This window comes from Mesoplodon mirus (assembly GCF_964341445.2).
Source record: "Mesoplodon mirus genome assembly, chromosome: 4".
Taxonomy (NCBI): domain Eukaryota; kingdom Metazoa; phylum Chordata; class Mammalia; order Artiodactyla; family Ziphiidae; genus Mesoplodon; species Mesoplodon mirus.
In genome coordinates this window covers 180,024,436-180,040,974 of record NC_138979.1, presented here as the reverse complement: position 1 = coordinate 180,040,974, position 16,539 = coordinate 180,024,436, and the positions used below count along the sequence as shown (strand labels likewise).

Here is a 16,539-nt window from a genome sequence, read left to right as displayed (position 1 = left end):
GTACCTTGACTGGCACAAGTAGACCCTATGCAAGTTCCACTCTTCCCCCAGTGCGCTGATCCGCACGTCGCTCTGTTCTCCTCTCAGGACGAGTGCCTCCTAAACGGACCCTGGACGATCTTGAGCACGTTTCCGGTGGGGCTTTTTTGTGAGCGGCCCCCTTGGGCCTCTCTTCCGCTTGTGGCTCCACTGACGAGCGGCGGGTCTGGCCTTTTCACTCTCCTTCCGTTCCTTTCCTTCTGCCACTACTGCCTCCTCCTCCCCACCAGTGGCACCTGGCTCCTCTGGGTCACGCCCCCAACAGTGCCATGGCATCTGACTGCTTCGTGCTCCCATGGCCTATACCTCAGTGGTGCAGTGGACAAGCTTCCTCTCCAGGCGCCGTTGGCCCGGGCACGAGCTCAGCCCAGAGAGCTGCTGAATACTAGGACGTTTGCTCTAATGATCTCGCCAGAGGACGATATGCTAAGCCACATGAGATACTGCACGGGTCCTCACTCTGGGCAACACCCCTCTCAGTGGAGGTACAGGAAGTTACAGGCCACATGGATGGGGAAAACGACGCACTGGATTTCCAGGTTCATTACCTCTAGCTCTTGATCCTCTCTCAGGGAAAGCCTCTGGTATCCTGTGTCCTTCCTGAAAACGGCTCTCCCATCCCTGTCCACGGAGGACAGGCCCAGGCGGCTCGCGACCTTTCTCTTCTCGAGTAGGCTGACCCCGAGGCTGTAGGAGTTGTTGGGCGCGCTGTACCGGAAAATGATGTGCTGGTTGGCGTAGCACACCCCCAGGTCCCAGCTGAAGTTGAAGCCTTCCCACCGCCAGCTGCAATGCTTGTGCCTGTGGAGCTGGCCCCCGCACCGCATGCTGTTCCCCTGCGGGTCGGACCCGTAGACGTCCACGGGCCAGAGCTCTCTGGTCTGCTTAGCCCAGAGGGGGCCAAGAAAACACTCTTTGTACACTGGACACAACCAAGCGGCTGGGATCAGCGCACGCTGGTGGATGACGCATGCTGACGCCGAGTCGCAGATTATGTAGGCAAACCACAGCTGCTGGAACCCTGGCACGAAGGCTCTGCCCTGCTCGGTCTCCAGGCAAGGGGTGCCCTCCAAATCCCTCCTGGACCTGGCAAACCATGAGTCGGTGTCAGGCAATAGGGCCCTGTGCGGGCCCCTCTATGTCAGCTGCAGCTGCAAGATCATCCACTTTTTCAGCATGGTGTACACGTCCATCTCCACCCCCATCACCAAGAGCTCTGAAGAGGCAATGACCTCTTTCATGAGATCCAGGCTGACTTCTCGCACTAGCTGCTCGCTCCACTGGGTCATCATGTTGTCCAGCAGCCACTGAAGACACATGGTCCTGACGGTGTGGAGCCCGTAGCTTTCAGCAGAGTAGTCGTAGCTGCACACGGTCTGGGCACGGACAGTCACTTTCATGACCTCCCCGCACTGCCGAATCACCTCGTCCAGCTGCAACATGCTGGCTGTGGCCAGGATGGCGACGACTCGACCGGGTGGGATGAAAATGGAGCCTCGGTACAGGGCACCGAAAGCCTCGTGCAGTGCCTCACGATCAATGTTCTCGTCAGGCATCTGCGACTCGATAGTATCCATGTTTGTCTCCCACCAAGCGCCCCTGAACATGCTAGCAAAGTACCTTGACTGGCACAAGTAGACCCTATGCAAGTTCCACTCTTCCCCCAGTGCGCTGATCCGCACGTCGCTCTGTTCTCCTCTCAGGACGAGTGCCTCCTAAACGGACCCTGGACGATCTTGAGCACGTTTCCGGTGGGGCTTTTTTGTGAGCGGCCCCCTTGGGCCTCTCTTCCGCTTGTGGCTCCACTGATGAGCGGCGGGTCTGGCCTTTTCACTCTCCTTCCGTTCCTTTCCTTCTGCCACTACTGCCTCCTCCTCCCCACCAGTGGCACCTGGCTCCTCTGGGTCACGCCCCCAACAGTGCCATGGCATCTGACTGCTTCGTGCTCCCATGGCCTATACCTCAGTGGTGCAGTGGACAAGCTTCCTCTCCAGGCGCCGTTGGCCCGGGCACGAGCTCAGCCCAGAGAGCTGCTGAATACTAGGACGTTTGCTCTAATGATCTCGCCAGAGGACGATATGCTAAGCCACATGAGATACTGCACGGGTCCTCACTCTGGGCAACACCCCTCTCAGTGGAGGTACAGGAAGTTACAGGCCACATGGATGGGGAAAACGACGCACTGGATTCCCAGGTTCATTACCTCTAGCTCTTGATCCTCTCTCAGGGAAAGCCTCTGGTATCCTGTGTCCTTCCTGAAAACGGCTCTCCCATCCCTGTCCACGGAGGACAGGCCCAGGCGGCTCGCGACCTTTCTCTTCTCGAGTAGGCTGACCCCGAGGCTGTAGGAGTTGTTGGGCGCGCTGTACCGGAAAATGATGTGCTGGTTGGCGTAGCACACCACCAGGTCCCAGCTGAAGTTGAAGCCTTCCCACCGCCAGCTGCAATGCTTGTGCCTGTGGAGCTGGCCCCCGCACCGCATGCTGTTCCCCTGCGGGTCGGACCCGTAGACGTCCACGGGCCAGAGCTCTCTGGTCTGCTTAGCCCAGAGGGGGCCAAGAAAACACTCTTTGTACACTGGACACAACCAAGCGGCTGGGATCAGCGCACGCTGGTGGATGACGCATGCTGACGCCGAGTCGCAGATTATGTAGGCAAACCACAGCTGCTGGAACCCTGGCACGAAGGCTCTGCCCTGCTCGGTCTCCAGGCAAGGGGTGCCCTCCAAATCCCTCCTGGACCTGGCAAACCATGAGTCGGTGTCAGGCAATAGGGCCCTGTGCGGGCCCCTCTATGTCAGCTGCAGCTGCAAGATCATCCACTTTTTCAGCATGGTGTACACGTCCATCTCCACCCCCATCACCAAGAGCTCTGAAGAGGCAATGACCTCTTTCATGAGATCCAGGCTGACTTCTCGCACTAGCTGCTCGCTACACTGGGTCATCATGTTGTCCAGCAGCCACTGAAGACACATGGTCCTGACGGTGTGGAGCCCGTAGCTTTCAGCAGAGTAGTCGTAGCTGCACACGGTCTGGGCACGGACAGTCACTTTCATGACCTCCCCGCACTGCCGAATCACCTCGTCCAGCTGCAACATGCTGGCTGTGGCCAGGATGGCGACGACTCGACCGGGTGGGATGAAAATGGAGCCTCGGTACAGGGCACCGAAAGCCTCGTGCAGTGCCTCACGATCAATGTTCTCGTCAGGCATCTGCGACTCAATAGTATCCATGTTTGTCTCCCGCCAAGCGCCCCTGAACATGCTAGCAAAGTACCTTGACTGGCACAAGTAGACCCTATGCAAGTTCCACTCTTCCCCCAGTGCGCTGATCCGCACGTCGCTCTGTTCTCCTCTCAGGACGAGTGCCTCCTAAACGGACCCTGGACGATCTTGAGCACGTTTCCGGTGGGGCTTTTTTGTGAGCGGCCCCCTTGGGCCTCTCTTCCGCTTGTGGCTCCACTGACGAGCGGCGGGTCTGGCCTTTTCACTCTCCTTCCGTTCCTTTCCTTCTGCCACTACTGCCTCCTCCTCCCCACCAGTGGCACCTGGCTCCTCTGGGTCACGCCCCCAACAGTGCCATGGCATCTGACTGCTTCGTGCTCCCATGGCCTATACCTCAGTGGTGCAGTGGACAAGCTTCCTCTCCAGGCGCCGTTGGCCCGGGCACGAGCTCAGCCCAGAGAGCTGCTGAATACTAGGACGTTTGCTCTAATGATCTCGCCAGAGGACGATATGCTAAGCCACATGAGATACTGCACGGGTCCTCACTCTGGGCAACACCCCTCTCAGTGGAGGTACAGGAAGTTACAGGCCACATGGATGGGGAAAACGACGCACTGGATTTCCAGGTTCATTACCTCTAGCTCTTGATCCTCTCTCAGGGAAAGCCTCTGGTATCCTGTGTCCTTCCTGAAAACGGCTCTCCCATCCCTGTCCACGGAGGACAGGCCCAGGCGGCTCGCGACCTTTCTCTTCTCGAGTAGGCTGACCCCGAGGCTGTAGGAGTTGTTGGGCGCGCTGTACCGGAAAATGATGTGCTGGTTGGCGTAGCACACCCCCAGGTCCCAGCTGAAGTTGAAGCCTTCCCACCGCCAGCTGCAATGCTTGTGCCTGTGGAGCTGGCCCCCGCACCGCATGCTGTTCCCCTGCGGGTCGGACCCGTAGACGTCCACGGGCCAGAGCTCTCTGGTCTGCTTAGCCCAGAGGGGGCCAAGAAAACACTCTTTGTACACTGGACACAACCAAGCGGCTGGGATCAGCGCACGCTGGTGGATGACGCATGCTGACGCCGAGTCGCAGATTATGTAGGCAAACCACAGCTGCTGGAACCCTGGCACGAAGGCTCTGCCCTGCTCGGTCTCCAGGCAAGGGGTGCCCTCCAAATCCCTCCTGGACCTGGCAAACCATGAGTCGGTGTCAGGCAATAGGGCCCTGTGCGGGCCCCTCTATGTCAGCTGCAGCTGCAAGATCATCCACTTTTTCAGCATGGTGTACACGTCCATCTCCACCCCCATCACCAAGAGCTCTGAAGAGGCAATGACCTCTTTCATGAGATCCAGGCTGACTTCTCGCACTAGCTGCTCGCTCCACTGGGTCATCATGTTGTCCAGCAGCCACTGAAGACACATGGTCCTGACGGTGTGGAGCCCGTAGCTTTCAGCAGAGTAGTCGTAGCTGCACACGGTCTGGGCACGGACAGTCACTTTCATGACCTCCCCGCACTGCCGAATCACCTCGTCCAGCTGCAACATGCTGGCTGTGGCCAGGATGGCGACGACTCGACCGGGTGGGATGAAAATGGAGCCTCGGTACAGGGCACCGAAAGCCTCGTGCAGTGCCTCACGATCAATGTTCTCGTCAGGCATCTGCGACTCGATAGTATCCATGTTTGTCTCCCACCAAGCGCCCCTGAACATGCTAGCAAAGTACCTTGACTGGCACAAGTAGACCCTATGCAAGTTCCACTCTTCCCCCAGTGCGCTGATCCGCACGTCGCTCTGTTCTCCTCTCAGGACGAGTGCCTCCTAAACGGACCCTGGACGATCTTGAGCACGTTTCCGGTGGGGCTTTTTTGTGAGCGGCCCCCTTGGGCCTCTCTTCCGCTTGTGGCTCCACTGATGAGCGGCGGGTCTGGCCTTTTCACTCTCCTTCCGTTCCTTTCCTTCTGCCACTACTGCCTCCTCCTCCCCACCAGTGGCACCTGGCTCCTCTGGGTCACGCCCCCAACAGTGCCATGGCATCTGACTGCTTCGTGCTCCCATGGCCTATACCTCAGTGGTGCAGTGGACAAGCTTCCTCTCCAGGCGCCGTTGGCCCGGGCACGAGCTCAGCCCAGAGAGCTGCTGAATACTAGGACGTTTGCTCTAATGATCTCGCCAGAGGACGATATGCTAAGCCACATGAGATACTGCACGGGTCCTCACTCTGGGCAACACCCCTCTCAGTGGAGGTACAGGAAGTTACAGGCCACATGGATGGGGAAAACGACGCACTGGATTCCCAGGTTCATTACCTCTAGCTCTTGATCCTCTCTCAGGGAAAGCCTCTGGTATCCTGTGTCCTTCCTGAAAACGGCTCTCCCATCCCTGTCCACGGAGGACAGGCCCAGGCGGCTCGCGACCTTTCTCTTCTCGAGTAGGCTGACCCCGAGGCTGTAGGAGTTGTTGGGCGCGCTGTACCGGAAAATGATGTGCTGGTTGGCGTAGCACACCACCAGGTCCCAGCTGAAGTTGAAGCCTTCCCACCGCCAGCTGCAATGCTTGTGCCTGTGGAGCTGGCCCCCGCACCGCATGCTGTTCCCCTGCGGGTCGGACCCGTAGACGTCCACGGGCCAGAGCTCTCTGGTCTGCTTAGCCCAGAGGGGGCCAAGAAAACACTCTTTGTACACTGGACACAACCAAGCGGCTGGGATCAGCGCACGCTGGTGGATGACGCATGCTGACGCCGAGTCGCAGATTATGTAGGCAAACCACAGCTGCTGGAACCCTGGCACGAAGGCTCTGCCCTGCTCGGTCTCCAGGCAAGGGGTGCCCTCCAAATCCCTCCTGGACCTGGCAAACCATGAGTCGGTGTCAGGCAATAGGGCCCTGTGCGGGCCCCTCTATGTCAGCTGCAGCTGCAAGATCATCCACTTTTTCAGCATGGTGTACACGTCCATCTCCACCCCCATCACCAAGAGCTCTGAAGAGGCAATGACCTCTTTCATGAGATCCAGGCTGACTTCTCGCACTAGCTGCTCGCTACACTGGGTCATCATGTTGTCCAGCAGCCACTGAAGACACATGGTCCTGACGGTGTGGAGCCCGTAGCTTTCAGCAGAGTAGTCGTAGCTGCACACGGTCTGGGCACGGACAGTCACTTTCATGACCTCCCCGCACTGCCGAATCACCTCGTCCAGCTGCAACATGCTGGCTGTGGCCAGGATGGCGACGACTCGACCGGGTGGGATGAAAATGGAGCCTCGGTACAGGGCACCGAAAGCCTCGTGCAGTGCCTCACGATCAATGTTCTCGTCAGGCATCTGCGACTCAATAGTATCCATGTTTGTCTCCCGCCAAGCGCCCCTGAACATGCTAGCAAAGTACCTTGACTGGCACAAGTAGACCCTATGCAAGTTCCACTCTTCCCCCAGTGCGCTGATCCGCACGTCGCTCTGTTCTCCTCTCAGGACGAGTGCCTCCTAAACGGACCCTGGACGATCTTGAGCACGTTTCCGGTGGGGCTTTTTTGTGAGCGGCCCCCTTGGGCCTCTCTTCCGCTTGTGGCTCCACTGACGAGCGGCGGGTCTGGCCTTTTCACTCTCCTTCCGTTCCTTTCCTTCTGCCACTACTGCCTCCTCCTCCCCACCAGTGGCACCTGGCTCCTCTGGGTCACGCCCCCAACAGTGCCATGGCATCTGACTGCTTCGTGCTCCCATGGCCTATACCTCAGTGGTGCAGTGGACAAGCTTCCTCTCCAGGCGCCGTTGGCCCGGGCACGAGCTCAGCCCAGAGAGCTGCTGAATACTAGGACGTTTGCTCTAATGATCTCGCCAGAGGACGATATGCTAAGCCACATGAGATACTGCACGGGTCCTCACTCTGGGCAACACCCCTCTCAGTGGAGGTACAGGAAGTTACAGGCCACATGGATGGGGAAAACGACGCACTGGATTTCCAGGTTCATTACCTCTAGCTCTTGATCCTCTCTCAGGGAAAGCCTCTGGTATCCTGTGTCCTTCCTGAAAACGGCTCTCCCATCCCTGTCCACGGAGGACAGGCCCAGGCGGCTCGCGACCTTTCTCTTCTCGAGTAGGCTGACCCCGAGGCTGTAGGAGTTGTTGGGCGCGCTGTACCGGAAAATGATGTGCTGGTTGGCGTAGCACACCCCCAGGTCCCAGCTGAAGTTGAAGCCTTCCCACCGCCAGCTGCAATGCTTGTGCCTGTGGAGCTGGCCCCCGCACCGCATGCTGTTCCCCTGCGGGTCGGACCCGTAGACGTCCACGGGCCAGAGCTCTCTGGTCTGCTTAGCCCAGAGGGGGCCAAGAAAACACTCTTTGTACACTGGACACAACCAAGCGGCTGGGATCAGCGCACGCTGGTGGATGACGCATGCTGACGCCGAGTCGCAGATTATGTAGGCAAACCACAGCTGCTGGAACCCTGGCACGAAGGCTCTGCCCTGCTCGGTCTCCAGGCAAGGGGTGCCCTCCAAATCCCTCCTGGACCTGGCAAACCATGAGTCGGTGTCAGGCAATAGGGCCCTGTGCGGGCCCCTCTATGTCAGCTGCAGCTGCAAGATCATCCACTTTTTCAGCATGGTGTACACGTCCATCTCCACCCCCATCACCAAGAGCTCTGAAGAGGCAATGACCTCTTTCATGAGATCCAGGCTGACTTCTCGCACTAGCTGCTCGCTCCACTGGGTCATCATGTTGTCCAGCAGCCACTGAAGACACATGGTCCTGACGGTGTGGAGCCCGTAGCTTTCAGCAGAGTAGTCGTAGCTGCACACGGTCTGGGCACGGACAGTCACTTTCATGACCTCCCCGCACTGCCGAATCACCTCGTCCAGCTGCAACATGCTGGCTGTGGCCAGGATGGCGACGACTCGACCGGGTGGGATGAAAATGGAGCCTCGGTACAGGGCACCGAAAGCCTCGTGCAGTGCCTCACGATCAATGTTCTCGTCAGGCATCTGCGACTCGATAGTATCCATGTTTGTCTCCCACCAAGCGCCCCTGAACATGCTAGCAAAGTACCTTGACTGGCACAAGTAGACCCTATGCAAGTTCCACTCTTCCCCCAGTGCGCTGATCCGCACGTCGCTCTGTTCTCCTCTCAGGACGAGTGCCTCCTAAACGGACCCTGGACGATCTTGAGCACGTTTCCGGTGGGGCTTTTTTGTGAGCGGCCCCCTTGGGCCTCTCTTCCGCTTGTGGCTCCACTGATGAGCGGCGGGTCTGGCCTTTTCACTCTCCTTCCGTTCCTTTCCTTCTGCCACTACTGCCTCCTCCTCCCCACCAGTGGCACCTGGCTCCTCTGGGTCACGCCCCCAACAGTGCCATGGCATCTGACTGCTTCGTGCTCCCATGGCCTATACCTCAGTGGTGCAGTGGACAAGCTTCCTCTCCAGGCGCCGTTGGCCCGGGCACGAGCTCAGCCCAGAGAGCTGCTGAATACTAGGACGTTTGCTCTAATGATCTCGCCAGAGGACGATATGCTAAGCCACATGAGATACTGCACGGGTCCTCACTCTGGGCAACACCCCTCTCAGTGGAGGTACAGGAAGTTACAGGCCACATGGATGGGGAAAACGACGCACTGGATTCCCAGGTTCATTACCTCTAGCTCTTGATCCTCTCTCAGGGAAAGCCTCTGGTATCCTGTGTCCTTCCTGAAAACGGCTCTCCCATCCCTGTCCACGGAGGACAGGCCCAGGCGGCTCGCGACCTTTCTCTTCTCGAGTAGGCTGACCCCGAGGCTGTAGGAGTTGTTGGGCGCGCTGTACCGGAAAATGATGTGCTGGTTGGCGTAGCACACCACCAGGTCCCAGCTGAAGTTGAAGCCTTCCCACCGCCAGCTGCAATGCTTGTGCCTGTGGAGCTGGCCCCCGCACCGCATGCTGTTCCCCTGCGGGTCGGACCCGTAGACGTCCACGGGCCAGAGCTCTCTGGTCTGCTTAGCCCAGAGGGGGCCAAGAAAACACTCTTTGTACACTGGACACAACCAAGCGGCTGGGATCAGCGCACGCTGGTGGATGACGCATGCTGACGCCGAGTCGCAGATTATGTAGGCAAACCACAGCTGCTGGAACCCTGGCACGAAGGCTCTGCCCTGCTCGGTCTCCAGGCAAGGGGTGCCCTCCAAATCCCTCCTGGACCTGGCAAACCATGAGTCGGTGTCAGGCAATAGGGCCCTGTGCGGGCCCCTCTATGTCAGCTGCAGCTGCAAGATCATCCACTTTTTCAGCATGGTGTACACGTCCATCTCCACCCCCATCACCAAGAGCTCTGAAGAGGCAATGACCTCTTTCATGAGATCCAGGCTGACTTCTCGCACTAGCTGCTCGCTACACTGGGTCATCATGTTGTCCAGCAGCCACTGAAGACACATGGTCCTGACGGTGTGGAGCCCGTAGCTTTCAGCAGAGTAGTCGTAGCTGCACACGGTCTGGGCACGGACAGTCACTTTCATGACCTCCCCGCACTGCCGAATCACCTCGTCCAGCTGCAACATGCTGGCTGTGGCCAGGATGGCGACGACTCGACCGGGTGGGATGAAAATGGAGCCTCGGTACAGGGCACCGAAAGCCTCGTGCAGTGCCTCACGATCAATGTTCTCGTCAGGCATCTGCGACTCAATAGTATCCATTTTGTTTCCCGCCAAGCGCCCCTGAACATGCTAGCAAAGTACCTTGACTGGCACAAGTAGACCCTATGCAAGTTCCACTCTTCCCCCAGTGCGCTGATCCACACGTCGCTCTGTTCTCCTCTCAGGACGAATGCCTCCTAAACGGACCCTGGACGATCATGAGCACGTTTCCGGTGGGGCGTTTTTGTGAGCGGCCCCCCTGGGCCTCTCTTCCGCTTGTGGCTCCACTGACGAGCGGCGGGTCTGGCCTTTTCACTCTCCTTCCGTTCCTTTCTTTCTGCCACTACTGCCTCCTCCTCCCCACCAGTGGCACGTGGCTCCTCTGGGTCACGCCCCCACCAGTGCCATGGCATCTGACTGCTTCGTGCTCCCATGGCCTATACCTCAGTGGTGCAGTGGACAAGCTTCCTCTCCAGGCGCCTTTGGCCCGGGCACGAGCTCAGCCCAGAGTGCTGCTGAGTACTAGGACGTTTGCTCTAACGGTCTCGCCAGAGGACGCCATGCTAAGCCACATGAGATACTGCACGGGTCCTCACTCTGGGCAACACCCCTCTCAGTGGAGGTACAGGAAGTTACAGGCCACATGGATGGGGAAAACGACGCATTGGTTTTCCAGGTTCATTACCTCTAGCTCTTGATCCTCTCTCAGGGAAAGCCTGTGGTATCCTGTGTCCTTCCTGAAAACGGCGCTCCCATCCCTGTCCACGGAGGACTGGCCCAGGCGGCTCGCGACCTTTCTCTGCTCGAGTAGGCTGACCCCGAGGCTGTAGGAGTTGTTGGGCGCGCTGTACCGGAAAATGATGTGCTGGTTGGCGTAGCACACCCCCAGGTCCCAGCTGAAGTTGAAGCCTTCCCACCGCCAGCTGCATTGCTTGTGCCTGTGGAGCTGGCCCCCGCACCGCATGCTGTTCCCCTGGGAGTCGGACCCGTAGACGTCCACGGGCCAGAGCTCTCTGGTCTGCTTAGCCCAGAGGGGGCCAAGAAAACACTCTTTGTACACTGGACACAACCAAGCGGCTGGGATCAGCGCACGCTGGTGGATGACGAGTGCTGACGACGAGTCGCAGATTATGTAGGCAAACCGCAGCTTCTGGAACCCTGGCACGAAGGCTCTGCCCTGCTCGGTCTCCAGGAAAGGGGTGCCCTCCGAATCCCTCCTGGACCTGGCAAACCATGAGTCGGTGTCAGGCAATAGGGCCCTGCGCGGGCCCCTCCATGTCGGCTGCAGCTGCAAGAACATCCACTTTTTCAGCATGGTGTACACGTCCATCTCCACCCCCATCACCAAGAGCTCTGAAGAGGCAATGACCTCTTTCATGAGATCCAGGCTGACTTCTCGCACTAGCTGCTCGCTACACTGGGTCATCATGTTGTCCAGCAGCCACTGAAGACACATGGTCCTGACGGTGTGGAGCCCGTAGCTTTCAGCAGAGTAGTCGTAGCTGCACACGGTCTGGGCACGGACAGTCACTTTCATGACCTCCCCGCACTGCCGAATCACCTCGTCCAGCTGCTACATGCTGGCTGTGGCCAGGATGGCGACGACTCGACCGGGTGGGATGAAAATGGAGCCTCGGTACAGGGCACCGAAAGCCTCGTGCAGTGCCTCACGATCAATGTTCTCGTCAGGCATCTGCGACTCAATAGTATCCATTTTTGTTTCCCGCCAAGCGCCCCTGAACATGCTAGCAAAGTACCTTGACTGGCACAAGTAGACCCTATGCAAGTTCCACTCTTCCCCCAGTGCGCTGATCCGCACGTCGCTCTGTTCTCCTCTCAGGACGAGTGCCCCCTAAACGGACCCTGGACGATCTTGAGCACGTTTCCGGTAGGGCTTTTTGGTGAGCGGCCCCCTTGGGCCTCTCTTCCGCTTGTGGCTCCACTGAGGAGCGGCGGGTCTGGCCTTTTCACTCTCCTTCCGTTCCTTTCTTTCTGCCACTACTGCCTCCTCCTCCCCACCAGTGGCACCTGGCTCCTCTGGGTCACGCCCCCACCAGTGCCATGGCATCTGACTGCTTCGTGCTCCCATGGCCTATACCTCAGTGATGCAGTGGACAAGCTTCCTCTCCAGGCGCCGTTGGCCCGGGCACGAGCTCAGCCCAGAGTGCTGCTGAGTACTAGGACGTTTGCTCTAACGGTCTCGCCAGAGGACGCCATGCTAAGCCACATGAGATACTGCACGGGTCCTCACTCTGGGCAACACCCCTCTCAGTGGAGGTACAGGAAGTTACAGGCCACATGGATGGGGAAAACGACGCATTGGTTTTCCAGGTTCATTACCTCTAGCTCTTGATCCTCTCTCAGGGAAAGCCTCTGGTATCCTGTGTCCTTCCTGAAAACGGCGCTCCCATCCCTGTCCACGGAGGACAGGCCCAGGCGGCTCGCGACCTTTCTCTGCTCGAGTAGGCTGACCCCGAGGCTGTAGGAGTTGTTGGGCGCGCTGTACCAGAAAATGATGTGCTGGTTGGCGTAGCACACCCCCAGGTCCCAGCTGAAGTTGAAGCCTTCCCACCGCCAGCTGCATTGCTTGTGCCTGTGGAGCTGGCCCCCGCACCGCATGCTGTTCCCCTGCGGGTCGGACCCGTAGACGTCCACGGGCCAGAGCTCTCTGGTCTGCTTAGCCCAGAGGGGGCCAAGAAAACACTCTTTGTACACTGGACACAACCAAGCGGCTGGGTTCTGCGCACGCTGGTGGATGACGCGTGCTGACGTCGAGTCGCAGATTATGTAGGCAAACCGCAGTTGCTGGAACACTGGCACGAAGGCTCTGCCCTGCTCGGTCTCCAGGAAAGGGGTGCCCTCCGAATCCCTCCTGGACCTGGCAAACCATGAGTCGGTGTCAGGCAATAGGGCCCTGCGCGGGCCCCTCCATGTCGGCTGCAGCTGCAAGAACATCCACTTTTTCAGCATGGTGTACACGTCCATCTCCACCCCCATCACCAAGAGCTCTGAAGAGGCAATGACCTCTTTCATGAGATCCAGGCTGACTTCTCGCACTAGCTGCTCGCTACACTGGGTCATCATGTTGTCCAGCAGCCACTGAAGACACATGGTCCTGACGGTGTGGAGCCCGTAGCTTTCAGCAGAGTAGTCGTAGCTGCACACGGTCTGGGCACGGACAGTCACTTTCATGACCTCCCCGCACTGCCGAATCACCTCGTCCAGCTGCTACATGCTGGCTGTGGCCAGGATGGCGACGACTCGACCGGGTTGGATGAAAATGGAGCCTCGGTACAGGGCACCGAAAGCCTCGTGCAGTGCCTCGCGATCAATGTTCTCGTCAGGCATCTGCGCCTCAATAGTATCCATGTTTGTCTCCCGCCAAGCGCCCCTGAACATGCTAGCAAAGTACCTTGACTGGCACAAGTAGACCCTATGCAAGTTCCACTCTTCCCCCAGTGCGCTGATCCGCACGTCGCTCTGTTCTCCTCTCAGGACGAGTGCCTCCTAAACGGACCCTGGACAATCTTGAGCACGTTTCCGGTGGGGCGTTTTTGTGAGCGGCCCCCCTGGGCCTCTCTTCCGCTTGTGGCTCCACTGACGAGCGGCGGGTCTGGCCTTTTCACTCTCCTTCCGTTCCTTTCTTTCTGCCACTACTGCCTCCTCCTCCCCAGCAGTGGCACCTGGCTCCTCTGGGTCACGCCCCCAACAGTGCCATGGCATCTGACTGCTTCGTGCTCCCATGGCCTATACCTCAGTGGTGCAGTGGACAAGCTTCCTCTCCAGGCGCCGTTGGCCCGGGCACGAGCTCAGCCCAGAGTGCTGCTGAGTACTAGGGCGTTTGCTCTAATGATCTCGCCAGAGGACGCCATGCTAAGCTACATGAGATACTGCACGGGTCCTTACTCTGGGCAACACCCCTCTCAGTGGAGGTACAGGAAGTTATAGGCCACATGGATGGGGAAAACCACGTATTGGTATTCCAGGTTCATTACCTCTAGCTCTTGATCCTCTCTCAGGGAAAGCCTGTGGTATCCTGTGTCCTTCCTTAAAACGGCTCTCCCATCCCTGTCCACGGAGGACAGGCGCAGGCGGCACGCGACCTTTCTCTGCTCGAGTAGGCTGACCCCGAGGCTGTAGGAGTTGTTGGGCGCGCTGTACCAGAAAATTATGTGCTGGTTGGCGTAGCACACCACCAGGTCCCAGCTGAAGTTGAAGCCTTCCCACCGCCAGCCGCATTGCTTGTGCCTGTGGAGCTGGCCCCCGCACCGCATGCTGTTCCCCTGCGGGTCGGACCCGTAGACGTCCACGGGCCAGAGCTCTCTGGTCTGCTTAGCCCAGAGGGGGCCAAGAAAACTCTCTTTGTACACTGGACACAACCAAGTGGCAGGGATCAGCGCATGCTGGTGGATCACGCGTGCTGACGCCGAGTCGCAGATTATGTAGGCAAACCGCAGCTGCTGGAACACTTGCACGAAGGCTCTGCCCTGCTCGGTCTCCAGGAAAGGGGTGCCCTCCGAATCCCTCCTGGACCTGGCAAACCATGAGTCGGTGTCAGGCAATAGGGCCCTGCGCGGGCCCCTCCATGTCGGCTGCAGCTGCAAGAACATCCACTTTTTCAGCATGGTGTACACGTCCATCTCCACCCCCATCACCAAGAGCTCTGAAGAGGCAATGACCTCTTTCATGAGATCCAGGCTGACTTCTCGCACTAGCTGCTCGCTACACTGGGTCATCATGTTGTCCAGCAGCCACTGAAGACACATGGTCCTGACGGTGTGGAGCCCGTAGCTTTCAGCAGAGTAGTCGTAGCTGCACACGGTCTGGGCACGGACAGTCACTTTCATGACCTCCCCGCACTGCCGAATCACCTCGTCCAGCTGCAACATGCTGGCTGTGGCCAGGATGGCGACGACTCGACCGGGTTGGATGAAAATGGAGCCTAGGTACAGGGCACCGAAAGCCTCGTGCAGTGCCTCACGATCAATGTTCTCGTCAGGCATCTGCGACTCAATAGTATCCATTTTGTTTCCCGCCAAGCGCCCCTGAACATGCTAGCAAAGTACCTTGACTGGCACAAGTAGACCCTATGCAAGTTCCACTCTTCCCCCAGTGCGCTGATCCGCACGTCGCTCTGTTCTCCTCTCAGGACGAATGCCTCCTAAACGGACCCTGGACGATCATGAGCACGTTTCCGGTGGGGCGTTTTTGTGAGCGGCCCCCCTGGGCCTCTCTTCCGCTTGTGGCTCCACTGACGAGCGGCGGGTCTGGCCTTTTCACTCTCCTTCCGTTCCTTTCTTTCTGCCACTACTGCCTCCTCCTCCCCACCAGTGGCACCTGGCTCCTCTGGGTCACGCCCCCAACAGTGACATGGCATCTGACTGCTTCGTGCTCCCATGGCCTATACCTCAGTGGTGCAGTGGACAAGCTTCCTCTCCAGGCGCCGTTGGCCCGGGCACGAGCTCAGCCCAGAGTGCTGCTGAGTACTAGGACGTTTGCTCTAATGATCTGGCCAGAGGACGCCATGCTAAGCCACATGAGATACTGCACGGGTCCTCACTCTGGGCACCACCCCTCTCAGTGGAGGTACAGGAAGTTACAGGCCACATGGATGGGGAAAACGACGCATTGGTTTTCCAGGTTCATTACCTCTAGCTCTTGATCCTCTCTCAGGGAAAGCCTCTGGTATCCTGTGTCCTTCCTGAAAACGGCTCTCCCATCCCTGTCCACGGAGGACAGGCGCAGGCGGCACGCGACCTTTCTCTGCTCGAGTAGGCTGACCCCGAGGCTGTAGGAGTTGTTGGGCGCGCTGTACCGGAAAATGATGTGCTGGTTGGCGTAGCACACCACCAGGTCCCAGCTGAAGTTGAAGCCTTCCCACCGCCAGCCGCATTGCTTGTGCCTGTGGAGCTGGCCCCCGCACCGCATGCTGTTCCCCTGGGAGTCGGACCCGTAGACGTCCACGGGCCAGAGCTCTCTGGTCTGCTTAGCCCAGAGGGGGCCAAGAAAACTCTCTTTGTACACTGGACACAACCAAGCGGCAGGGATCAGCGCATGCTGGTGGATGACGCGTGCTGACGTCGGGTCGCAGATTATGTAGGCAAACCGCAGCTGCTGGAACCCTGGCACGAAGGCTCTGCCCTGCTCGGTCTCCAGGAAAGGGGTGCCCTCCGAATCCCTCCTGGACCTGGCAAACCATGAGTCGGTGTCAGGCAATAGGGCCCTGCGCGGGCCCCTCCATGTCGGCTGCAGCTGCAAGAACATCCACTTTTTCAGCATGGTGTACACGTCCATCTCCACCCCCATCACCAAGAGCTCTGAAGGGGCAGTGACCTCTTTCATGAGATCCAGGCTGACTTCTCGCACTAGCTGCTCGCTACACTGGGTCATCATGTTGTCCAGCAGCCACTGAAGACACATGGTCCTGACGGTGTGGAGCCCGTAGCTTTCAGCAGAGTAGTCGTAGCTGCACACGGTCTGGGCACGGACAGTCACTTTCATGACCTCCCCGCACTGCCGAATCACCTCGTCCAGCTGCAACATGCTGGCTGTGGCCAGGATGGCGACGACTCGACCGGGTGGGATGAAAATGGAGCCTCGGTCCAGGGCACCGAAAGCCTCGTGCAGTGCCTCGCGATCAATGTTCTCGTCAGGCATCTGCGACTCAATAGTATCCATCTTTGTCTCCCGCCAGGCGCCCCTGAACAT

The 16,539-nt window shown here is 58.7% G+C and overlaps 1 protein-coding gene across 1 annotated transcript; it reads right to left on the bottom strand.

The window, feature by feature from the left end:
* Positions 1 to 13,754: 13,754 nt before the first annotated feature.
* Positions 13,755 to 16,539, bottom strand: LOC309802960 (germ cell-less protein-like 1; the record flags this gene model as incomplete). The annotated part of the gene is made up of 4 exons (XM_082618806.1): positions 13,755 to 14,327; positions 15,481 to 15,981; positions 16,141 to 16,239; positions 16,381 to 16,539. 4 exons carry the CDS (start codon positions 16,537 to 16,539, stop codon positions 13,755 to 13,757), a joined length of 1,332 nt encoding a protein of 443 aa, XP_082474932.1.